Genomic DNA, 26,117 nt, shown 5'->3' on the forward strand with positions numbered 1-26,117 from the left:
TTATTTCTCCTTTGTTCCTTGTAAGTCCTGATAATGAAATAGAAGATTTGACAGAGAAGAAACCCCTAAGGGAGGGGGAAACTCCCTTTAAAATTGGATTGTAGCTGGTGGAGCAGGTCTCCATGGCTGGAAGATTCCACAAACACTGAACACAAGGCAGGGGAGTAACGCCCTGCAGTAATTTTGCTTCTGTAGTGTTGCTCTTATAGTGTATAAGAGAAATGCCAAATATTTAAGAGTGCCTTTCTGGAGATACTGATGTGTAAAGGGGGCGGCAGATAGGATACAGCACGGTACTGGCTTCTGTGGGGCTGGTAAGAAGGTGTAGCTGGTGCACCAGCTTCCAGGGAGAGGAGAATTGTCTGATTCAAAGTCCTTAAAGTAAAAGAAAGGAAATGGAATTCACAAAGAGGAGGCAATAAACGAAAAACGTGTCTCTTACTTTCTCCCAAGAGAAGCCTCCAGAAGAGATTTAGAAAGACAAGAGCAGCAGATGGAGAAGGAAGAATAAAGCCGGCACTAAATGCCAAAACATTTCAAAGAAAATGGAAATGACTGTAAAGAAAGGAAGGGAAGAGGCTAGAAACAGCAAGAGAGCAGGATGAGGAGAGAAACAAGGATGGAAAAGAGATGGAACAAGGAAAACGTAGAGCAGAGGTAGAAAACTCTTACTAAGGTAAGAGAATCCCCAAAGAAGGAAGTAAACAACGTAACTATGTGAATAGCCCACGTTGTGAAAGGGCTTGCTTAGGTATATTGACTTGCTTCTGAAAGAATGTGCCTCTAATAATCTTAGTGATTTTAGAAGCAGCAAATAATATTTCTATTTAGAATCGACTCACAGGTTCTTTAACACATTGTTAATGTGAGTGCCAACAGTGTGCGCGGTTCTGTGCTGCAAAATGGTTGTTTGAAGACTGTGAAATTCCGGGCTGTAGGAAAGAAACGTTCACTCACCTTGAATCACAGCTCAGAGCGGACAGGGCAATGGGCAAGACACTCAGCTAAGTCCCATCCGCGTGCTGTGCTCCCCTCGTGCCGCGTCGCTCACGTCTACCCTTTCTAAAGGCATTTGGGGCCGTCCTGTTTTTCTGCAGCTCTCAAAAACTTTGTTCACTGAGAAAAGAAACAGAAGTATCGGTCAGATGTTTTGGTGAGGAGATGAAACAAGTAGGTGACATCTGATGATCTTATGTACAGAAGGGGAGGCAAAGGTCCATCTTCTGTTCCCAGCTCTGCTGCAGCCTTCTTGGGTTGCATGTGGCGAGTGGCACCTCTCCGCTCCCAGAGCTTGTTCCTAGTAGATGCTGCTGCTGCTTCACATCCTGGGTTGTGAAGTGAAGTTTCTGTTTGTAAAGATCTGTGAAACCTTCAGCAGAAAGTTTGGTAGTAAACCATGTCATCTGCACAGGGATTAGGGCTAATGGCTTATTAAAGGAGCTTGTAGTATGGCCCAAGCAGAAACCATGTATTTTTTTCAAACCATTTCCTATTTCTGGAAGACAACAGTCAACTACAGTAGCACTTAATTACACTCCGTGGCAGTGCTCTCAGTTTTTATTGTGATAAAGATCTTTAGTTGTCTATAAAGAGTGGCTGTAAAGAAGTAAAACGTGTTTGGACTCTGTTGCTCTGTGAAGAGTCAGAAATGCAGACTGCACCAGATTCTCATCTCTTTTACCTGGCATAAACCTAAAGCCATTGCATTTGTAATGATAGGAAGTGTCCAAATATGTATAGGTCTGGCTGTGAGCAGGAGATGAAGCTGTAATTTTCAGTGGCTGGTTAACAATGCTGGAAAACGTGGCTGGTTTTCTGACCTCCCTGCTCATACGCTTCTTCTGTGTAATTGTTACTTCTTAATTTTAAGAGAAGGTACTTGAAAAGTATCATAGAGCAATGATAATATCCCTATTTAAAGGAGTGCTATTAATTAGTAAATGCTACAAATCAAAATTTTAATTAAACTGTGTTTTTGGTTTTTTGTTTTTTTTTTTTTTTGTTTTTTAACACCCTTCCCTGCAATTGCAATGCAAAATGATGCTCATAGCTATGTATTGGTGTGTGAGAATCAGGAAGAAAAAGTGATTTAAACAAAATGGTTGAGGAAGCACTGACCTGGACATACTCAGTCAGACCAGACGGTCTTTGTAGCACGGTGTCCTGCTTCGAGAGTGGCCAGTCACAGCTGTAAGAACAGAGCAGTCTTTCCTTTGTTTAACTTCACAGTTAAGCTAGAAGGTCATATCATCAGCTTTGTTTTGCTGTTCCTTGGTAGATACTTTTTTCCTGTGAATTTACTTAATAATTTGTGGAACCTCTTGATCTTTCTGCTAGCCATAGCATCCTGTAACAGTGACCCCACTGTTTGATAAAGTTCTGTGTAGAAAAGCAGAAAAACAAGCTGAAAAACACCAGTAACTTCAATGTCTTCTGGTACACAAACCATACCATATGTTTGATCATCTCTATCACTCTATTCTAGTTCCACTACAGGTGGTTTTGAGATGAGGGCGGATATGGGACTCCAGAACCACATATAGTGTTCAAGATGTGATGTTTAAGAGAGGAGACTAGAAGGGCATGTCTTGTTCAGCATGGCATAACAAAGTTGAAGGGGGAGATGACTGCTATGTGTAAGTACTTCAGGGAATATAAATACCAGGGGAGGAGAAGAGTTATTTAAGTTAGCGGACAATGTTGGCATGAGAACAAGTGAGTATAAACACACCATAAATAAACTTAGTCTGGAAATAAGGTTTCTGATCACTGCTCATAGCCTAAAGTAAATAGCGTGCATGTATACAACAGACAAAAAAAGTAGACTGGTGATGAAAAGGGTGTTAGATTCTTCAGAATAACTTGTATTTTAAATAATAAAAGGCAGTGATAGTCTGTCCGGATCTGGATCCCATAATGGTCCTTTGGCACATGTCTGCTGCCATTTTCTAGCAAGGAGACTTCTTTCTTCTTGGTATTTCACATGAATAATGCTGGGAAGGGAAGATGATCTACCAGTTTCTAATAATAGAGCATCTTTATGCATGGCTCCAGTTTTATGAACGTATATGTAACTTTGTGCATGGCATCAAATGCCAGAAATAGTATTTAAATGGTCTAAGAATTAATAAAATTTGAATGCATGTAGAAATTAGAAAAATAGCGTGAATTCAAGAGGTTGGGTAAACTTCAACTTGAAAAAAATCTTAGCTGTGGTTAGCACTACTGTGATTTTTGAGAAGTGTTGAGCATTGTTTTACATCAGGTTTTTCTTTCAATTCAGAGGAAGAGGTGCTAGGTGGACAAAGAATGTTCTTGAAAACCTTTGAATAAAAACTTCTGGTTTTTACTTGCTTGCTTACTAAGAATTCCTACCATAGCTACTGCTAGGCCAGCTCCACCCAGAGCAGCAAGAGCACTGAGGTACTAGCTCCAGCAATTAGTGTTTTAACCGGAGTAGTGTCTGAAACAGATCTGAGCACGTATAAATGGCACAGCATCAAAACAGCATCAGTTTCAGGAGCCTGCCCGGGGGCTACCACCAGGAAAGCTACATTCCTAGGAGGAGCAGCAGGAAACCTGTGCTAAATTCCCTAGGACAGAGCAGCCCTTGGAGAGCCATTTGGGGTACTTCCTGTGAGAATATGAACATGTTAGAAAGCAAAAACTGACAATTAAAAGCAAGCATGGAAAGACAGACTGATTTCTTAGTTTAGTATTTATAGCGTAGGAAAATAGCTAAGAAGGGGGAGGAAAAAAAAAAAAAGGCAGAAGGACACCAAAATAATTCTGTGTAATTTTGTTGGACTTTGTGTTTTTCTGGTTGTGATTCAAATCAAGTTTTACATCAGTCAGTCCAGTGCCACAGGAGCAAGAAAACGGGGATTTAAGCTGTCACATTTTGTCCTTTCCAGGCACCAGTTTAAAGGTGTCTGAGGTGATCTCAAAGCAGTGCTTCAACTCTGCTAAGTGTCAACAACAGATACAAATGCCCATAGTCTGCAAGATTTGCAGACACAAATCCGTGTGTATTGTGAATCCTATTTGTTGATTTGTTGAAAGTACTGATTATAAAGTTCATCATCTACTGCAAATCAGACATTTCTTGATAGTTACCAGATGCTAATATTTTTTTCTGCCAGAAAGTAACTTAAGTACAAAAGAAAATCAAGATTAAAATCAATTTAAATTTGTTTTTCTCTTTGCTGATTTCAATTGTGATTGGAATCAGCGATTTAAATAATTTTTAGTAATTCCTGTTCTTTTACACTGTAGGAATAGCAGTTGCCATGTGGTAGGAGAGCCCTGGAATGTATTCAGATGGGTACCCCAATTCTGGCTCCCGACAAATCCATTAAGAAACAAAACCACATAGCTGAGGTTTGGGGGATTTTTTTTAAGGGGACTTCCCACAGTAGCTGCACATATACAAAACGAAGCCCTTTCCTTGCTAAGTACACTTGGGAGCAGGAAGAAACCTGCTGCACCAGAACTGAAGACTTCTTCAGGTTCTGCACAAAAGGAGTAAGAGCTGCTGAAGCTACTGGGAGCTTCTGTCAAATGTCTGCTTTCCTGGGGCAGCGCTGGTGAGGAAGGCAGCTCCTTGCCTGGCTTGTTTATTTTTCTGAGCACTGCTTCGGTCTCTCCCAAACGTTAGTTCTCGAGACAAATTCATTTCCGTGGGAACTCCACGCAGGCCAGAGGAGTTTCAGGGTTTGGTATACGTGTATCATACATAATATCCCCAAAGAGCTTCGCTTATATTGCCTCAGCATTCTTCGAAAAGCTTTGCCTTGTGACTTGACAGATTATTTCTTACCTCAAGAGGCTGTACTTGAAATATTGTGTCCCTTCAGGGAGTAATTATAAATAGCAAGGACTTGAATGAGCACCTTCTTAATCTTCCATCTTTGACTTAATATTTTCCCTTCTTATCAACTCTCAGCCACTTGCTTTGAAATTTGACCGATGCCTTTATGTGATTAATACATCAAACAGGTAAATTAGAGCCATTTTGGCTCTGAGTAGAAATTTGAATGGATTGGAAAAAATGAGCAGACATCTCTATTTTCAAACTGTTGTGCTCCAGGTATCATAGTGGAAGATTTATGTGTTCTTCCCATTGTCATTCTTCCAACATATGCAAGAATATTCAGTAACATCAATTTTTTCCAACTGAGGTCTTGACTGCCATTTTTCAAGATTGCCACTTTCTCTTTATTTCATGGCAGTAAAAGTGCGGATGAAAAAAATGCGTTAGTCCTAAGACTTTTTGTCAATGTGGTGCGTGTGAAATGGGTTGATGGCTCTCAGATTTTATCACCAGGAGCTGGACTACATGCCTTGCTGAGTTGGCCAACAAAACCAAACAAAAATCTAAGATTTGAATCTGATTAAGTATTTGAGCATCCTTAGGCTCTCCCCCACCCCGACATTAAAACCATTCAAGCTTTGAGTTACGTATCTGAGATTTAATAGTTTTGTTTCTGGATCGAAGCACATTGGCAGAGCAATGTGGAAGGCGTTTGTCATTCCACGGTACGTGCTGCGCAATTATGGACATTAATCCTGCATGCACTTTTCAGAACAAAATTGAATTGTATGTTCTGTCCCTGAGAAGATGGCTTCCTTTTAGTTCCACAGCACACTGAAATTAAAGTCTGCTGAGAATATAAATGAGGTCTTGTTTCAACTTTATGACTTTCCTGCAGGCACTGGTAGACCAGATCTAAGAGGCACAGAAGCGCTCTCCTTTTTGAAAATTAGCAAATCTAACAAAAGAAATAGAGAAGGTCTGATAAAAGCGAAGCAGCTTTGAGACATAGTTAAGCGTGTTTTGCTTGTTTTTGTCCTGCATGTTTCCCTACAAATCCAAATAGAGGCTGTAGGTGACAGCTGAGCACCTGAGCTCTTGTGAGGAAAAACATACTTGAGCTCTTTCTTTGCTTACATTTCAGTGTACCGTTTGTTTGCCTCTGAATGTTTGGGTTTGGTCTCAAGGTTTGAGAGCTGCTGCCAGACGTCGGACACAACTGATTGTCTCAGCGAGAGCGTTTTGTGCTATGTGTTGAGAGTGCAGAGCCACTTAAAGGAAAGCAGGTTACATAGTCTGGTTAATCCACTCTTTTAGCTAGGAGCCACATCTATTTGCATGTTCCTCAACAGCGTGGCAGTCATTTCTTACCTTCTTTTGAGCCTACTTCACTAGTTTTTGCATCTACTGGCAGAACATGGCTCTTGGAGATGAGCCCTCCGTGATACAAGGCTTTGTGGAAGAAGGAAGCATGGCAGGATTTCCCTCACTTCCCAGCAGACAGTCCCCATCATGCCACGGCTCTTCCTGTAGAGAGTAAATTTGTACACCTGGATCTCAGGCACTGTTGAGTTTGTTGGTACCTCTCCATTTCCACAAATGTGATGCTGTGAAGATAGAAGACCTCAGTTTTGTATCAGCAGGTTCCCAAGATGTGGAGCTTTTGCCTTATGTGGCAGATGAACTTGGTGTTTCAGCACGCTTCCTGTGGTCTTACTGTATTTTTAAGATGACGGGATGGCTTTTCTTTAAACGAGGCTTCTGAGAAAGACTGAGTGAGTGAGTTGCCACCAGCACATTCTGTCTGGGCTCCTGTTGTTTCGTGCGCTGCTCCTCAGCTACACTGTAATAGCCCTAGGTTGTCACCCTTCAAGAGAGTCGTACCGCCCGTGCCTTCTCTGCTTCTCGTGTGTTGGATACTGACTAGGTAGAAAGTACGTGCGGGAGGCATTACGTGGAGGGAGCAATCAATATATTATTTCATCTTGAGTTACTTTATTTGATCTAAGGTTGATCAATTGGATGGTTTATTAAAGAGATTGCAATGGATACTCAGTGTATCTGATGACTACTCTTATGTCATAGTTCAGATAAAATAAATAGTGGGAAGTAGTAAGATCAAGACACTAGATGGATATTTGAAGACAAAAGGTTGCCAGATTGTTTCTGACAGTGTTGAGAATATGACTGAAATATTGGCCAGAACTCTTGAGAAAAGTGTTATGAAATTTGCCCAGGCCCAACAGTTAGGATCATATATCATACGAATGGACACTTGCACCAAAATAATGATCCTTAGAAAGCTATTGGGTAACTTTCTTATTCTGATACAGGTCAAGAAGCTGACTCATAAGCATCTCAGTAGGTTTGCTTTTCAAAAACATACGCACTGGCCTACAGAAGGCAGCACAAGCTCAAATGGCAAGATCTTTTTTTCCAAGAACTTGCATATAAACCAATTTTGCATGTGCTTTTTTTCCCCCAAACTGTTTTCTCTTAAATATTTTTTCTACTATCAGCAAAATACAATATTCTATAAAGATACATAAGAAGCTTCAAAGGAAGGTTCAAATCAAAGGTATATTTATTTGTATTTATTAAAAACTTTTTCACCTCAACTTGGGAATCGTAGAATCATAAACTTCAGCATGTAATACAAAAGCATGGGTGCTGTTTAGCACTGAGCACTGATAGCAACAGCTGAAATCTGTTGGTACTAGAGATGCTCGAGAGCAAGCACATACAGTGCAGGTTGTAGTCCGTCCGTCCGTCCCCATCTTGGTTTTACTAAAGGGTATTTGCATGAGAGTGAAATCTGGTTGTTTGGCACTCACCTCCTCCTGCTGTTTATTCTTCACTTGAGGTTATTGCCTCAGTTTGTGACAACGTAATTGGTTTTTGTGGAGATGGTGGTATTGATGAGACTTATATGGGACTTCGGGAGAGAGACAATCAGCGCAACAGTTCAGAATAGGAAGTGCCGTCTGTTTTCATGCAGTTTTCGTTAAGGCTAGTTCAGTGGTTCAGTCTAGGCTGTTATTTATTCCTTATTACATCACGCAAATTACATCACACAAAGCTGAAGTATGGACACAGTTATGCCAATATGAGCATGGCTAGGGTCAGTAGTGCTTGTTCCGTTTTCTGAACTGCTGTAAAGCGTAGCGGGATAGTGAAATGTGCACTGCTAGAACAGTTCGCACAAGGGTTGCTCACTGTTTGTTGTAATTTAGCATTCTCCAGAGTAGACAAGCCGAAAGGATCAAGCTGGAAAATGCTCTTTTAATAGTTCTTTCTGTGTATTAAATATATCTTTGAATGCTTAGCTGCTCTTGTACAAGATTAGATTTTCAGAGAGCAATTACAATCGGAAAAGTTCATTTTGTTGTAGTGTTTTCCCCCCCACTGATTCCCAATTTGCTATTTGATATCATATCCTATCCGATTTCTTTTTTTATTAAATGCCAGCTCTGCAAAGTTTACCTAGCATTTGAAAATCATTCCGAGATCTTCTTGGCGCGTGCGTCTTCAGTGGTTAACGCAGGCCTCGTAATTAGAGCTAATTTGTCAGTTGTGTTGCTGTTGCAAGTGGCAGACCGGAACACGCTCGCGGGTGGCTGAGGAGCGCGGCTCGACGCGGGTTACTGAGGGCAGCGACCTGCTGCAGCCCAGGTGGGCTAACGCGGGTATCACCAGTGCTGGGGCTTGTCGCGGATGAGAGCAGGAGGATCTATGTCATGATTTAATTTGCTGTGAATGACATTTCACCGCGGTGTGACCGGTGGATTGTCCTTAGGGGACGTCACGAGTTATTTTTTCTCCCGTCTGGATTGTGGAGCCAAACGTGGAGCGGGGAGCCTGCTGTGGAACCTGAGCCCGGGCTGGAGGCTTGGCCTGCAGGCTCGGCCTGCCCCGGGCAGGTGTGGGACCCAGCATATCCTTCCCGATGTTATCTGTTCTCCTGCCCCTGCTGGAGGCCGACTGCTCGAACCACAAACACCGCGGTAAGCGTGTCGGTTATCCTCGCTTCGTATCTTTAAGCTCTCCTTTGTAGGCCTCTAGCGGGAAACGCATCCCCCCCCTTCCCTCTCTCCTCCAGAAAATGTTGGATTCTGATACTACCTTGTGCTTCTGAAAGCCAAGGCCTTAGGCACATGCCTTGCGTGCCTCAGCTTTCATCTGCTCCCGCTCTGGGTTGTGTACGAGCACAGTGGGGGAGAGAGAAACCTGAGGAGACAGGCTGAACGTAGCCCATGGTACGCTGGAGAGCCGCACCATGGGCTGCACGTAAAGGCCTCACTTCTGGCATCGCGGCGAGCAGGGTTTGGGAGAATACCATCACTTACCCATAATGTGAGCTTGATTTGGCAAGAGGACAGACGTGCAAACAAGAAATGGATATTTAATGTACGCACAATAAGGAAGGGATGTAATTACGCCAATCGCTCGGCTTTTCCTGCAGTCACCTGTAACTGTGTTTAAAGCTGGGCTGAACTTTGTTGCTTAAAGCTGGGAGGTGAGGCTCTGGGGGGCCAGGGCGTCGCAAAGGCACAAGGCAGCATCGCCGCTCGTGTGCCAGCTCCTGCCTGTTGCTGCCTCTTCTGCCGGGCCACCGCCGGGCTGGTGCGGCCACGTGGTGATGCAGACCAGGGAACCGAGCCGAAACTAGTTTGGCAAAAATCCTGCCGCGAAGACCATTAGATCTGCTGCTTTATGGCTTCTCGGTTGCTGAGCACATGCAAATATTTAATCTCATGTTTAATTCTGTGTTGTGGGCGTAGGAGCCAGAGGCAAAATCCTAACAACTTGAATGGAAGCGGGACTTCCCCTGAAAGCAGCAGGCCCATCAATGCAATGGGAAATTCAATTCTCAGCGCTCTGCTTCAGGCCTGCGTGCCCTGACCCCCAGCAGCACGCTTTCGAGGATGCCTCCTGCGTCCGAGGCGCTGCCCCTCGGGGCCCTGCGGCTCCCCAGCAGCTCCCGGCCGTGCCCCTCTCACCCCCCAGCGGGGCTTTTTCCCCCCCCCGGGGCCCCTCCGAGCGGTGCAGGGCCAGGGGGTGCAGGGCAGCATCCCCGGCATCGCAGCGCCGGGGGGGTGCCCGGAGCCGAGCCGGGCGTTACGAGCGCGTCTCCTTTGTCTCCCTCAGCCCGTGCAGCGCCGCGCACCCCGCCCGGCCCGGCCCGGCCCGGCCCGGCACACCCAGGCAGGCCCCAGCCGGGCGGGCCCCGCTGCCCCCGGGTGGGGGGAGCCGAGGGGTGCCGGGGGTGCCCCCGCCGCTGTCCCCGCAGGCCGGCTTTGTGCGAGCGGGCCGCGATTGGCCGTGCCGCCAGGGCCAGCCCCTTCCTGGCTGCCTGGCATGAATATGCACGGCCCCCCTTCCTCCTCCTCCTCCTCCTCCTCCTGCATGTGTGTGTGTGTGTGCGGGGAGCGGGGCTCCGCCAGCAGCGCCGCTCCAGCCATGTCAGCTCGGCTCCGCCTGGGCCCACCATGAGCCATGGCCATGTCTGCGAGCGCCGACGAGGAGGACTACGAGTCGGAGCCGGAGCCCGAGCCCGAACCGGGGCCGGAGCCGGGGCCGGAGCCGGAGCAGGTCCGGGGCGGGCGGCGAAGTTTGCAGCGGGAAGGGAGGGGAGGAGGAGGCCGGGCCGGGCCGGGGAACAATGTGGGGCCGGCAGCGGGCCCGGCTCGGCTCGGCACGGCCCCGGGCACCCGGCGGCGGCTCCGGGCGTGGCGGCGGCCCCGGGAGGAGCCGGAGCGGGAGCCCCCGGCGGGGCCGGGCCGGGCCGGGCCGCGGGGCAGCTCCGAGAGGGCCCCGCGCCCCGCTCCGCCGGGGAGCGCGCACCCGGGGGGGGGCCCGCAGCTTCCAGCACCCGATCGAGCCTATCCGGAGCCTATTTCGTTATTATTTTTCCTCACGAAACGCCTCAAGTCGCCGAGAGGGCTGCGCGACTTCGGGAGGGAGCGTGGTGCTGAGCCCGGTTACCTGGCCGCGGTTCCGGGCAGAGCCTCCTCTCTCCGTTCCCAGGGATGGGGAATAAAGGGAAGGATGCGTGGTAAAATGAAAAGAGAACTTTTATTACTTCTCCCGGGGTTTATCCTCTGAAGGATTCCCTTTCCCTTTGGGGGGAAGGAGAATAAACTTTTTGGATTTATGAAGTAATCTGTGAAAAATAATCCGGAACGTGTGTTCTAGGTTGCACCTTTTACTCTCTAAGAACTGCCTAAGCAATTGAAAATGCACCAGGAATAGGATTAAACATGTGTACGCAATTTAAACACAAACTCGCTATTTTTGTTCGTAACTCAAGGTGTTTTGCTCTTTGAAACGACCTCATAATTCGCTTTTAGAGACAAGTTGCTACGTAGGCCGGGCGTCGAGTCTGCCCTCTGAAACCCCTCTCATCCCTAAGAGCTTTACTGTGCTTTTCTTTATAATTTCCCCAAGAAAGCAGGGCTGCAGGAGTTGGGCCCGGGGGACAGCGGTGTGCCCCGGGTGCTCCCCGCGGTGGTAGATCCAGCATGGAAGCATCAAGAGAGACGGGGCTGCGCCGCCTGGCCTGGGGTAGCGACCGCCCAGGAACCTCAGCCGGGTCTTGGAGGAGTAACTTTATTAAACCTTCGCTTAATTCCGTGGGTGGTGTGAGCGTGCAGGCCTGCGCCGCTGCTCCCTTCGCTGCTCGGCTCCCAGACCCAGCAGGTGAAGCATCTCGGCCCCCTTCCTTTTCTCTTTGCCCCACACCAGGCCTCTCCCGTTTGCTTCCCGGTGTGGGTGCGATCGCTGCGTGCTTTTGGTGAGGAGCCGATAGTTCGGAGCGGGTTGGTCTCCACTACATCGTACCTGTGAGATCGCTGCTGGAGGTGTCCCCAGGTGCTTTGTTTCCTCTAAAACCCGAGGCTTGGCAGAATTTCTGTATCTTAACAGTTCATAACAAAAATTAACGTGAGAGAGCCACCAGCCTTTGTGTGGAATCTCTACCCCTGTGCCACGGGGATGGTGCCTGGCATGTAGCAGGTGAAACTGCAGCTCTACAGGCGTAGTTGAATGGCACGGCTCCTGTGTGAGGGTAGCGCGGCGGTTTTCATCAGTCAGTTTCTTCTGAGGTTGGCCTTCAGCCTCTCCCTTTCCCTTAGTCCTTGTCTGAACTAAGCAGGTGAAGCCCGCTGTGTTCTCCAGGAGCGCAGATAGGATTTACCACGCTAAAGTGGCAGCCGATGCCAGCAGCGGGGCTCGGGAAGGTGCGTGCCGGGCGTGTGTCCTGCCTGCTAGGGGGAAGAAGCGCGGTGGTTTTTGTTGGACCAACCCCGATGGTTGGTCCCAGAAAAGCTGCACGCGTAACCGGACTGTGAAAAATGCTCCCAGGTGGGGGTTGCAGAATTTCTTCCAAAGATGAGAAGCTACGTTTGTGTGATGTGCCCCAGCTCTGTGTAGCTTCCTGGTGCCTTTCTTTCTAAGAGCTCCTACTTTGGATGCAGCTTATCTACAAACGCATATTTTTGCCAGCGTGTCTTATTCCACCCTCCAGGCCTAACTTCTGCCTCCTCACCACCGGAGGGAAATAAATGGGGGCACTTGCTTTGGCACTGACGCGCCGGCTTATCACGCCCTGCACAACGTTGCTGCGTTGGCAGAAGAGCTGGTGGAGTGTTACTTACGTGCAGATGAACCTGCAAGGTAGAAACTTTCCCGTTTGGTTGGGAACGAAAAAGTTCCCCTGGTTTCCCTTACCCCTGACGTGCCCCTTGCTGGTGGGCTTGGGCCAAAACCTGTCCTGCCGGCCACCTCCACCCGGCAGGAACGTACGGGTGATGTGACCATCGCCACCAGCAGAAAACGGAGATCTCCTGAGTTAGCACATGTATGCTTTTGGGCAGACAGGCTGTAGTCAGATGCATTGAGCCTGTGGCGTTGGCTTGTGCTCTTCACTTTGTGTGGCTTTTAAGGATGTTACTGGCCATCAGCCTGATTTTTGCTGTCTTCAACTAGCTTCCTCCTCGTCACCACCGAATGCCTGCAGCCACATCATCCTGCCCTTTCTTCCTCCTTCCTCTGGCTAGGGTTTCTGGTAATGGTTGAAGAGATTGCATCAGGATGCAGTGCCTTACAGAGGTCTGTGCACAGGACCGGTGCCCCTCAAGCCCCAGGTCCTCCTCTCAGGGCTGATATTGTTGTGCGGATTTGGTCGAACTCCCGCGATCAGCATAACTGGAATCTGTCCCGCGCTACAGCAGGAAACCATCCCAGTCTCACGAGCGGAAGGGATACGTTTATGTGGCACAGCACCTTGGAGCAGTGAAAACCACAGCTGTAAGATGTCTGTTCTTGGAGAGATTTACGCAGTGGGATACGTAAGCTGTTCAGATCATACTTGGTTAGGAAGTGAAGCGCTTCGGGGTCTCAGAAGGGCACTGCACGTGCCCTTGGATGTTTCTGGAGGCGCTCAGGCTGAAGTCGTGGTGCGGTGCTGCTGGCAGCAGCAGGCAGGTTGCTGAAGCTGGGTGGTGGAGCAGGACCCATGCCCACTTGCAGAAGAGCTTATTTCTGGGCTACAGGCTTTGTCAGCCTTGCTTTTAGGGCAGGCCAGGACTCCCCGGGCTGGCTCCTGCTGTCAGCTGATGTTCCTCTCCAGAGCAGAGGCGTTTGTATGCAAAATTGCCTGGTGACAACTCCAGCAGAGCCCGGTCAGCGTTGGGATAGCAGTTGGGGCACATCAGCACCCACTTAGCGATGCATTTACAGCTGATAGCCCTTGAAGGGTTGTCTCCAAAGTTTGATTTGGTATTTTTTGCTAATCTGAGATCTTTTGAGCTAGTCTTTGCAGCTGTGAAGGTCAGAAGCGTGTTGCTGTAAACACCAAAGCTGTGATTCTGTAGCAGTAAGCTGTGCCCTTAGAGCCTCTGCTGGCTCTGGTCCTGGTTTTGGTCCTGAGCGGGCGCTCAGAGCTGCTGTGAAGGTGGCTGGCTTTTCAGTGACTGTGGAGCAGGGAGGTGACAGCTGATGAAAGTCTCTTAAAGTACCTGTAAGCAAGCAGTGAAAACTTGCAGCAGCTAAATGCTTGCCCAGAGCCAAGGTAAATGCGGGCTCAGGGGCTGTGACTCTTCTAGGTAGCATTTACGTTTTTTTAAAGGAGTTGGAAGTGTGATACCTCGTCTTATTCCCAGATTCACGCAGCCTTATTGAAAGACTTTACTCACTGGTGACCTCTTTCCCCACCCAGTCTGCTAATGGTTGTCTGCTTGGGGTGCTGTTGGATTTGGTGGGGTTTGTAGGAGCTCAGCGCTCGTGAAAATCGGTTTGCAGATTTGTCCCCTTCCTCCTCCTCCAAGGAGCAAGAGGGTGATCCCAAATTCATGGCTTTGGAGTTCGGAGTGTATTCCATCCGATGGCCAAAATTTGCTCCCAGTACCCAGCTGCCGTAAGGGTCATGCTGTGTCTGGTGCAGGAGCAAGCTCTTAGCATTTAAATTTTGGTTGGTGTGGTTACCTTTGTGTGCTGCATGGCGGTAGTGTGGGGGAAAAGCCAGCAGAATGCCCCGCTAACACATCCTGTGTCAGAGGGCAGTGCAAGTCCACCAGCTTTCTGTGGAGGTGCCAGAGAACACACGGGATCGCTTTTGGTAGCAGTTCAGGCAGCTCTGTCTTGACCCTCTGGTGTTTGTTGTACAAATAGGGGAAAAAATCTCTTCAAATTCGGTGTAAGCCTTCTCTTTGGGGCAGCTGCCGGCGGTGGCCGCCTGCCGCTTGCCCCGTGTTCAGGGGACAGCACCACGGGGTCATCCCGGGAGGGTGCTGAGTCTCACAGGGCAGCCCCTGAGAAGGAAATCTCCACCAGGTTAACTGCCGGGGCTGCTGTACTGTGAGCCTGCAGGCTGAGCTGGAGGTCCTGCAGCATCTCCTCCCTAGCACCGACCTGGAATTCATCTGGCTGGCAGCCACGTGCTGAATAAACCCCAAGTCATCTTGGAGGCTCCTTCTACCCCCTTGAATCCCAGCACCTTTCTGGGAGAGCAACCCACAGGCCAGATTTTCTTCTGTTGAGGTTTACAAAGCGACCGCATTCAAGCCCCTTGAAACTGGATACGAGTGGGAATTCCTGCCGGGCCTCTCCAGCCTTGCTGGCGGGGATTGGGACATCCTGGTAGGAAACGGGGGAGGATCGAGGCTGGTGGGTTGGTCAGTGAGCACAAACCCAGCTGGTCCAGTTGCTTGGGTTTCCTAAAGAGCAGCGAAGAGGGCTGGGCATAGACCCGTTACGTTCAGTGAGGTCAGAGCTCTGCGTGGCTGCTTTCCGCTCCGTGGTGGTGATTTACGAGGAAATCTGAGTTGTGTGGTGTGCTCTGGCTTCCCACTTGCTCTTACAGCTTCACCTGCCTGCTTCTTTCTTTTATTTTTATTTTTTAATCAGGATTCTCGGTTTCTGCCTTCAGCGATGCCTTTCCACCACTCAAACCTTTCCGGAGTCCTTGTGTTCAAGACCCAGTCACCAGAACTGGGGCTCGGCTCGTGCCACTGTGGCAAACTCAGGAGTTGCCTTTGGGCTGGGAGAAGCACCGAGTTTTCATTTTCCTTGAGAGAGATTGCCTTTAAAAAAAGACCATTCTGACGGCATTGTAACTGCTGTTTGCCCTCTTAAAAAACTCAATCGTGTTCAAACCTAGTGGGAAGGAGCCGGGCTAACGCAGAACCTTCCACGTGCTGTCGGCAGGCGGGAGCTGCCCGGGTTGTTGAATGAATTTCAGTTTAACTTACTCCCTTTGGTTCGTTTTTCTCATTTCCTTTGCTGGTGGAAGGAGGCTGTAATAGAGAGAGTGGAGGGGTGATTCATGCTGAGGAAGGAAATTATCTCTTATCTAGGTGCAAAGCCGGTCCTGCCAGAGCCGACTTTAGCCTTGAGAGGCTGCAATGTTGGTCTAAAAGGCAAATATTTATTCTTTAGAGTGTCTGAAATTGATCTGAAAGCTGTGTCTAGCGCGGTTTCCGATGGGAAGCTACACCTCTCTGCGTTCACAGAGCACAGCGGGATTCAGCTTGCGAGTAGAACAGAAACCGCTGTGGAGGAGCGTAATTAAAAACTCGCAGGAATCCGTGTAACGTCGTCAGCTGAGTAATGCTTTCTCCCACCTCGGTTGTGCTGGTGGGTCTGTGGGAGAGGGAGCAGAGAGGTCCAGCTCCTTGCTCTCTGCTCTCCCAGTACCGGGGCTTCTGGGCTGGGGGCTCTTAGAGTACCAGTGCTCTGCTGCATCCTAAGTCACTGGGGGCTTGCTGGGACGGCTGGGAGGAAGGTCAACTGCTCACCCACGTGCCTTTTTTTCAGGGTTACTATATAGTAGGACACTTGGAAGCTTTTGCAGTACCAAGCCGAACGTGTCCGTAGCCCTTTCTTTTAAAAGCTGCGGTGGAAACTGTGCGTGGCTTTCTGTAGCCAACCTCCTGCCTCGGTGACTGCCCAGAATTCAGCACAAACAGAAAGTGAAACTGGTTAGTCTGGCCTCGCTGTGCTGAGGGGCACAGAAAGTGGCGAAGTTGTACGAATACTGAACCAGATGAGCTCTGCAGTCCTGTTAGTGTCATCTTTACGGTGAAAGCTGTCAGTGGTAAGAGTGAGCCACACTAATCGGTGTGTAATTACCCCGTGCGATGACGCTGTACTTAGCGACGTCTGGCTTGAGCTCTGTGTTCTTGTGCTGAACGGGGAGTTTCTCATTAGAACGTGAAATTCAGATATCCGGAGTGACTATGTTGCAGTTAACCTCATCATTTAAAATCTTTTCATGTTCCTTTAGCTTCTGACTCAAGGGTCGTTGAAATCTAGACCCGGGATGCCCTTTTTAGCCTCTGCACAGCATCAGTTAATGTTCTGGTTTTGAGCACTTGTTAGTGTTGGATAGGAGGGGAGCTGCTTTGGAAGGGTTTTTGCAGTATTTGTGGTTTATTTCCTGTTATATCACTTGGCAGCAGTTGGTGCTTTTCTTTTAGGGAGATTGCTGTGACTTGAGCCATTGTTGCTGAACGTTTCCCTGCGGTATCTAGCCTCAGAATTTCTTTTGCTGCCTCCTTGGACTCCTCCGAAGGAGGAAAGTAGACCTGACTTAACCTGAGCACAGTCCTAGGAGCTCCCTAGCCCAGAGCTCTGTGATGGCACGGGCCGTATCTTTGACCTAAGCCAAGGACATCACTTGGGACTCAGTCCTGCGTTGAGATGTGCCTAAATAGATTGTCAGTGCCCTCCTGTTGCGTTGGGTTTACGATAGATCGGGCATCTCTCACTTGTGCCTAGGTTTCTTTGTCTTTTTACAGTGCATCTTTCCCTCTAAAGGTGACAGAATTCCTTTAGCTCTAAGAGTGATTGCGTGCAGCTGCTGGGTATTAGCCATCTGTGTGTGTTTGATACATCTGCCGGGTTTACGTCTGCGACGCGTACAGCTCCTGCCCAAGGAATTTCTGTAGTTCAGGTGTTCGGTGGGACGTGCAGCTAACCTTGTGTGTCTGGCTCTTTCAGAACAGGGCAGTCGGACGGCCCAAAGGGAAGCTGGGCGCTGCTTCTGCGGTGAAGCTCGCAGCTAACCGGACGACCGCGGGAGCGCGCCGGAGGAGGACGCGATGCCGCAAGTGCGAGGCGTGTCTGCGGACAGAGTGCGGCGAGTGTCACTTCTGCAAGGACATGAAGAAGTTCGGCGGGCCTGGCAGGATGAAACAGTCCTGCATTATGAGGCAGTGTATCGCAGTAAGTGCGCTTGTGTTACAGCTCGTTCGGAGATTTCTTTCCTACAGCTGCCTCTCCTGGTGACAAGGTGTGGGACTGAGAACCCAAAACTGAGTGACATGGCTTTCATTCTCAGTAGTATTGAAGGTAGATGTGGAGGTAATCAATTCACCAGAAATTGGCACTCAAATCACACCGAAATTCTGGGATTTTGGGGAGAACAGAGAGCGGGAAGTTCTCATTGAAAGGAGAAGAGGCCTCTTTGGTTTGGGCCTCTGAAATTCCTGAGAAAGCCACCTTGCAACCATCTTTACCACCTTAAGATGTGCAGAAGTCTTTGGTATTCCCCAAGACTTTGGCATTGGTGACCACAGGCCACTTGGGATCTGAATTTCAGTTAATTTGCCATTTACTGAAGCATACAAGAGGGGTTTGATTGAGAAGAGCTAAAGAGCCATCCACCCCAGGGTCTTCTCTTCCTCAGGGACTGGAAATGGCTGTTGGGGGATGCGATGAGTGTCAGAACAGGGCAAGCGGTACTCAAAGCCAGTTTCCGGGGCTATTGTGATGTGTTTCTTAGAAGCTTCTTGAGTCGTAAGTGATAGCTTTGTGTTTAACACGTATTGACAGATTAGTCTTCCATGAAGTTCTGAATCATTGCTTTCATATCGACTGTCACTGAGCTCCTCAGGCTTTTTGTCCACAGTGCTCTTGTTCAAGAGGAAAAATTAGCTTTGGCTTTTCTCATAATTCTCTGGGAAGGCCTTTTGTGTAGTGTTGTTGAAGGTTTTTTGTTTTTGTTTTATTTTTTGTGTGCTATTTTTGTTTGTTTTGTTTTTAAGGGAAGGAATGTTGTTTATTCATAACTGAATTACACCATCTATACCGATTGCTCACTAACTCTTGATTTAGTCCTGTTACAGTTCCTTTCACTTACATTTTTTTCTTTAATCCTGATGAAGAAACTGAAAAGGTGGCATTATTAAATGGCTCGGGTCAGGTTTTACAAACTGATCCGCACTTAGGGTTTCCAGCAGTTGCTCCTGGTAGCTCACACTGTGTCCTGCTCTAAGCCATGCGGTGCTCTTGATAGAGGATTCAGCTCTCCTGGACCTTTTAGTAAAGTGCATAGAATATCCACCTTTCTTCAGAGTGCTTTTGCAGCTCAAGTGTCTTTTCTTTGAACACTTGATTTCCTGGAGTGTGGCATGAATCGAACAGCATGGATGAAGAATTTATTATTCTCCGGGGAGAAGAACTAGTGAAACCATGCTGCCTTTTTAGTGGAGGGATTACATTAGGGCTGCAGCGTGCTTCCTCGTCCTGCCTGTTGAAGGAAATTTTCATAGTAAGGTGTTTCAGTCTTGATGCACAGGCTGAGCCTTGTGGAGGAGAGCAGCTGGGTTTTCTTCTGGCTGTGCGTAGTCATCTTCTCGTCCCCTCTTTTCGTGTGAAGACGTATTTTTCAGTTGGTATCTGCAGGCTTATTTCCAGGAGCCGTGTTTAGGACACACAGCTCTGTAGCCAGGGCGCTTTGATTCCTTGTCCCACCCGTGCATGTGCTCGAGAGGTACCTGCTCTTTGTGAGTTCTCGGTGGTGTAAGGAACGGTGGGAGTCTTGCAAACTTCCTTAGAACAGCGAGAGCACAGTAAATTAACAAGTTGAACCGTTGCAGTTTTTAATGGTGCCTTACGTTTCTATAGGCAATCCAATTGTTTTTAGTCTTGTTCATTATGTTCTCTAACAATTGCAGCAGTAATATATTGTGGTACGCATCCAACAGCTCCCAGCTAAAAGAAACCACCAAAGCGAGGCTCTGTGGAAGTAATGATCCCCACAGTTCTGGGACTGTGCCTTCCTCTGGTTAATAACACTGACAATATTAACTAGGCGCAGGCTTTCATTAAACTCAGAAGCCTTAAGAGAGCCTGCACTGCCGTTCAGAGAGCAGGAAACTCCTCTGCATCGCTGGTTCAATCAAGGGAGGAGACAGGAGGGCCTGGGACACTTGATGCTGCGTCGAATAGGCCTGAAGGGAGCGGGGGGCTCTGTGCCGGGAGGTCAGGTTGTGACAGCAGAGCTGCTGTTCCAGTCCAGCAGTGGGACAGAGCTAGTTGGGGCACAGAGGAGGTTCCCTAGACGCCCTTGCTCCCAGCAAGGAAAGTTGTACTGCTTCTGGGCTGTTTGTTCCTCGTGGGTGGATATAAATAGTTGTTGTGTGGGAGATGGGACAGAACAAGCGGACAGAGCCATCGCAGCTCTGGGCAGCTTAGTTTTCCTCTGGTTTACCTGCTGGCGGAGTGGGATCCTGGGGATTCCTGTTGCGTGCATGGAGGAAGGTTGGGAATTCAATAACACTTGCAAAATGCTTTGAAAACGGAGCGTGGGTAAGTACTGGCATGAGAAAGCAGAAAAGCGTTGCCATATCTGATGCTGGTGTGTGGGGCAGCACGCTGTGCTCGCTATTGGCTTACCATAGTTAGTTTTCTCCCTGTCTGAAACTTCCTGAAGGATGGGCTGTTGCTGCAGAGATTTGATTCACTGTGCAGTTTTTCACTTCCAGTCTTTATTTGCTCCATAAATGAGAGATCCTTGCAATGAAAAGCCACGTCTCTGCCTCCAACTACCTGATAGTTAGGGAGTTGCAACCTGATCGATTCCATTTCACGTTATAGCCAGCTTCTTACAAGGATCTTCCTTTTATTTCTTGTAATGGCTTGTACCTTATTGCAGGAAACAAGAAGTTTGCTCCTCATTAGCACTAAGGTAGCTTTTTAATTAGACTGGCATTCAGTGCTTTGACTTGGGTGATGGATATAAGAGATGCTGCAGTTCCCTTTCTGCCTCAGCAAAAGATAGGAAAAAAAAAACCACACTGAGCTTCCCACTTGTGACACTTCTGGAAGAGGAATTCTCTTTTTAAGTGTCCGTGCAGTGCTTTTTGCAATGCTCTGTTTGGGAGCAGGGCCTCCTGTGATAGACCATCAGTCAGCAAAAGGTCTGCTCCTCGGTCTGTCGTGGGCTTGCTGTGAGGGTTGGGTTGGGTCCCACGACATCTGCCTGCCCTGCCGGTAAAATGGGAGCTGCCAAATTGCCAGTCAGATTGTGAAGCTTCACGGATGCCAACAGTGATGTTCCAGGTTGCTTCTTTTGCCTCCCATTGTATGGTAGAAAAGTGACGCACGTGCCAATGTCTGTGTCAGCTCACAGATTCAAGAGACCCGCAAAAAATCCCCAACGTTTTCATCCCTGCAATGCCCCGTGGATTTATGTTGCTAGAGGGAGGGCACTTTCATCCCCTCAGCACGTCCTGCGATGCCTGGTCTGGGTACCCAGCCCCAGTTACCAGTTTTTCTTGCCTTTGTTGATGTGCTGGGATGGAGCCTTCAGCAGTTTGCACAATTAAGCCCTATTTATCTTCTCTTTGGAATGAAAATACTGTAAATGCATTTTGAATTCTTCTGTTCCCATATGTCTTATGTGCCCTGATCAAGACTTCCTTCTGATATGTGTAAACAGCCGGTGTTGCCTCATACTGCTGTATGTCTGGTGTGTGGAGAAGCTGGGAAAGAGGACACTGTGGAAGAGGAGGAGAGCAAGTTTAATCTCATGCTAATGGAATGCTCCATTTGTAATGAAATAATACACCCAGGATGCCTTAAGGTGAGTGCAAGGATGTAATACCTGTTGGAAACAAGCAAACTAAAAGTAGATTAGATGTCACCTTAACGTAAAAAGTAGGGCACAGAAGTTAGAAAAAACTTTCACGGTTTCATCTTTGGAAACTGAGTGAGCGCAGGGTTGGCGTGAGAAGCAGGACTGAAGCCGTGGCGTGCGCAGTCCTGGCTGGCAGGAGGGAGCTCTCTTCTGATGTGACCAGCATCCATCCCCTGGCTGCCCTGAGCAAGACCGCAAAACATGCATGCATGCAAGTGTTTTATTTATTTTTTTCACTTCTTATTTAAGTGAGGTATCTCAGTTGGCACGGGAAGCTCAAGAGGACATAAGAATCTACCTGTACGTAGCGTTGGATGCGTTAGTCACAACCCCTCTGTCAGCAGCTCCTTCCCGTGTCCCACAGAGTACAAGGAGTAGTTTGCTGTCCGTGTTCGTCCAGGCACAGAGCTGCCTTTTGGTGGCAGCTGGCGTAAAGGTGCCGTGAGCAGACGTTGCAGTAGGACCGCAGCTCTAGAGAACAAACTGAGCAAGTTTCAGGCTGCAGGAACGCTCAGCCTTGGCTGACTCGAGCACCGCGAGCAGGTATCCTCTTTGTCAGTACCAGAAGTGTGATTTTGGGCAAGTCTGTGTGTCTGAGCACTTGGAAGCCTCCTTTCTCCAGAGCTGGTCGGGTCGTGGCTGCTCAGCCATTTCCTGTTGCTGATTTGTTTATGGTTAAAGTGATTTGCCAAAGCAAATGTGCTCTGACATACCGTGCCCCAGAAAGCAGCCTTTGGCCCCCCGGGGATCTCCGGGAGGGGAGGCGCGTTCCTCCTGCGGGCCCGGGGTGACGCTCTCCTTGCCTTTCACTGTTCCTGCACCGTGTGCTGAGTTACACCGACCGACCCGTGTGTCCCTAGAGCAGAAATTAGGCAGCTTTGGTACCCGCAGCTCCTGCCACTCGGGGACTCGGGGAGCTTTGCTTGCTTAAAACAAAACTTCGGGGGGGTGAGGAAGCGAGGGAAGGAGCTGCTCCTTTCTCGGGGTGCCTCGGTTCTGCCTTGCAGCTGCTGCTTTACTACTCCAGCCCCCCTCAAAAGGCTCCACACCCCCCTTCCCTCACCTTACAGTGCCAGTAACACCTTTTGGCTGGGTCCAGAGCCTGGGATTGTTGTCTAGTGGCAGTTCAAGCATGGTTTCCTCTCACCATACCACATCTGGGACTGGTTGCACAGGATGTGGGTCAGATCTGTGAACTCAAGCAAGTGCTGTTTGTTCCTTTATGCATATGTGATGTTCTGAGTGATGTTTTGGTAGCTAGGAACAACGTTGCTCGAGGTATTGCTGAAAATGAAGCGGTGGGAGATCTGCAGCGTGCCTTGTTTTTTTAATTACTCGGTGCTTCTGTTGGGCTGGAGTGGTGGGATAACTGGTGGTGGTTGGTTACCCAAACAAAAGGGCCCCAGGAGGACTACAGAATCGTCTTGGAAGGCGAGAGGAGAACAGCAAAAGGCAAACGGGACCTTTTCCTTGGTTCCCTCCTTGCTCTTTATTCCTGGGCTCCGCAGTTTTCTGTGAGGCAAGAACCTGTTGCCTTGTTCATGTGATGTGGGCTTAAAAGCCCCGAGGACAGAGTCCCGTAAACAGCCCTTGTGGGAAGTGCCTTTGAAAGCAAACGTGGCCCCAGGGCAGCTGCTGTGGGTGCCCACCAGGAGGAGGTCCCCTCCTGTCCTACCCAGAAAGCAGGCAGCAGGAAGACGCGTGAACCGTGGGGGTCATCCCCAGCGAAACCTCTGGCAAACGTACTTTTGGGGGAAACCAGCAGAAATGGGGCCAGGGAGGGGAGGAGTGAGCGTCCCTGCCTGCCTTGCTCCCCTGCAGAGAGAAATCTCTCCTGGGTGCATCTCCAAGGCTCGGGCACGTGCGCTGGGCTGCTCGTGGGTAGCTCGCTCCTGGTTTGGAGCCCGTCCTATTCCAGCTTGGCTTTACGTGTTCGTGGTGGGTTTTCTCCAGGAAAAAAGTGTCAGGGGATGGCCTCGTAGGGCATCTGCCACGTCTGTCGCGTGCCGTTGCCTAATACTTGAGCTAGCTTAATTGTGCTGCGGAGGGCTGAGTGTCCGGCTTCTTGAGAGGCTTTTAGAGCTGATCTTTAAGAATTAAATGATCTTTAAGGTCCCTTCCAACCCAAAGCATTCCATGAAGGTAGCTGGGGTGCATCCGTGCTCTGCCACACTCGCAGCCTTGAGGAGCTCCTGCGGGTGCCCTGCTAGCAGGGCACGTTACACGCCTGTGTAGGAGCGGTGTGAAGGGCAGCCAGGTTGTGGCATGTCCTGAGGAGCGGCACGGGGTGCTTCCTGACACGCTGCTGCTTTTCTTGGAAAACACAATACCAGCGCGAGTGCTCATTCTGCCAAACAGCTTCTTAGGAAAATCATGTTGGCAAGCCTTCCGTGAGCACAGCGCTGCTTCCAGAGGAAGCTGCCGAGCTTTTCAGAGGAATATTGCCTCTCGCTGTAGCAGAGCGTTTGAATCGAACCAGTATTGATGGATTTCTCTTGCTGCAAGTCCAGTTACAAGTAACGCTGGTTAGCACGGGTGGCCAAGTGCAGTATCTGATGCTGTTCCCTTAAGGAAAAGGGGTTCATTTTCCCAGTAAGATCCTCTTCTTTTTCATCTTATGTAGATGTAGTGATAATGATGGAAAAGGGGGGATATTTCAGATGGATTGACAGAAAAGCAGACATAGTAAATTAAAAACAAAGTCCTTTTCCAGCACAGCTGCATTTCTGCCCCTGTCCTCAGCCCAGATGTGTCTGTGCCTGGGTTATTTCAGTCTTGGCGCTGCCAGAAGTCAGGGCTCTCGCTCAGCGATACCAGACCAACATCCCGGGGTCTCCTTACTCCCCGCCAGGCAGACCTCCCGGCAGTGCAGGCTCACGCTGAGGCTTCCTGAATCGCCGCCCTCGTGCTGCGGGTACGGTTCTGAGGCTGCCCCCCGCCGCGGCTCAGACACCCACCTGCTGTTTGTAGCAAACACGCCGCGCTGGCTCCCACCCAGCCTAGGAGGCTTGGGACAGATTCAGTGGCAGGTTTGCGTGTGTCTAATTAGTTTGCTTACAGTTCCTCACATCTGTTCAGTTCCTTAAACTTCACAGAAGGGACGGAGCTGTAATGCTTTCCCTTTGGTAGCATTTGTTCTATATTCGGTGCGGGAAATAACTTGTTCCCAACTTGGGCTTGGGCCAGGGATTGTTCCCCCGAGGCAGAGATGTGTACAACAGCTCCTGGAGTATCTTACACCTACCATGGGAAAGAAGGTTCAAAGGCGCACAGTTGTGATAAAAACCAGTATTTAAATTCTGCCCACTTCACTTACTCGTTTATTAACTCCAAAAGACTTGCTGAGAGAGACTGACATGTCATCACTCTTGCTGGATGGTGAAACTAGAAGGGCTGCTGTCTGGCTCGGGGACTGGAGGAAGCAGTTCCCTAAAAGTGGTGCTCGCTCCTGCGCAGCCAGCACGTTTTCACCCAGCTGGGAGGAGGAAATGTTTCAGAAGCAAGAAAAATCTGCAGATCTTTGCCCCTGCCTGTTTCAGCAGCAGTCTCCTGCTACTGTGCTGCCCATGCCCAGCTGTTTGTCTTGACTGTAGACAACAAAAACATGCTACTACAGTCATGAAATAATCTTTTCTTTTTCCCCCTCAAGGCTTTTGCCTAAATATATATCCAAATCCTTAAGACGTGAATGTGCCATCAGTGAGCATATGTGTTTGTGTGGAGGTGCGTTTAGCCTAGCTGTACTGTTCCTCCTCAGTTTCATTCACAGAAATTTCTTTTCAAGCCACCTATCTCCTGTTTGGAGAGTAGCGAGGGCTCCCGTGTGGAGAGGCAGAAAGCAGCTTCGCAGCCCTCTGCTTTCGGCTGCGATGCGAAATGCAAAATGTCCCAGTCCCGCGGAGGTAGCCGAGTAGTAAGAGCTTCTCTTCCTCGTGCTAGCTGGGTAACTGGGCGGTGAGAAGCCTTGAAAACGTTTTCATGTGTCCGGTCTTCTGAATACGTGTGCCTGTTCTCCAGCTGACTTGGCAGCCAGCATTTTTACTGGCACATGGGCTTGGGGGCTGGGTGCACGGGGCTGCGAGCTCTGTCCATAAAGAGAAATATTTTAAGGAACACTTGATTACAGTGCAGGGTGCTCTGCTTCTAAAAATGCCTACCAGTATTAATATATGTGAGAACGTGTGTATGGGAAAAATCCCTTCCTATTAAAAGATCAGGCTGTGCCTCGCTTCAGGGTTGGGGGGGACACGGGACGGGACCTGAGGCTTTCACGTCGATGTGGGAGGCGTTTGGAGATGGCACGGTTACAGCCCTTTTTGGGGGGAGCTTTATGTTTTTTTTTCTGTTTTTGCTTTTTTTTTAATTATTACAATTTTTGCAAGAGCAGAACGTGCCTTGTGTTAATGAGGATTGCCCTTGACCTTCACAGAAAGCCCAAACCTGAACCCTGTGTCACATACCAACCTGACCAGCGCGCTTGCCTCCCATCGGTGTTCCCACGAGGGTAGTTTTGTGGGACCGAGGCTGTGCTTGGCACCAGCACCTGTGGTGATCTGGGTTTCTTTTCTGTAGCCATCGGGAGGGCAGCAGTCGCTCAGAGAAAACGAAGAGCTGTAAGAGATGCCTCTGAATGATTCTGCCTGTAGACTTGTGCAGCTGCCTGTAGCTTGCTGTGAATTGAGTTGTGCCTCTCTTTCACCAGGTGAAGGAATCAGATGGTGTGGTTAACGATGAGCTGCCGAACTGCTGGGAGTGTCCAAAGTGCAACCATGCAGGGAAAACTGGAAAAGTGAGTTTAATGGGGATAAGTGGTGCTGGAACGAAATACAAAATCTTCAAGCTTTCCCTCTGGCTTGTAGATATAATTTTGCCCAGTACCAGCTT

The 26,117-nt window shown here is 48.9% G+C and overlaps 1 protein-coding gene across 23 annotated transcripts in view; it reads left to right on the forward strand.

Moving 5' to 3' along the window:
- Window positions 1-26,117, forward strand: part of KDM2B (lysine demethylase 2B) — a 110,415-nt gene that overhangs the window by 75,301 nt on the left and 8,997 nt on the right. For 19 of the 23 annotated variants that reach the window (XM_080559466.1, XM_080559450.1, XM_080559461.1 and 16 more), the window contains 3 exons: window positions 17,312-17,536; window positions 21,036-21,179; window positions 25,936-26,022. In XM_080559466.1, coding sequence (XP_080415592.1) covers window positions 17,312-17,536; window positions 21,036-21,179; window positions 25,936-26,022 — 456 coding nt within the window. The remainder of the gene's footprint in view (window positions 1-17,311; window positions 17,537-21,035; window positions 21,180-25,935; window positions 26,023-26,117) is intronic. The other 4 variants (XM_080559472.1, XM_080559451.1, XM_080559455.1 and 1 more) reach the window with 2 other exon arrangements.

This window comes from Anser brachyrhynchus (assembly GCF_964034855.1).
Source record: "Anser brachyrhynchus genome assembly, chromosome: 17".
In the NCBI taxonomy this organism is placed as follows: domain Eukaryota; kingdom Metazoa; phylum Chordata; class Aves; order Anseriformes; family Anatidae; genus Anser; species Anser brachyrhynchus.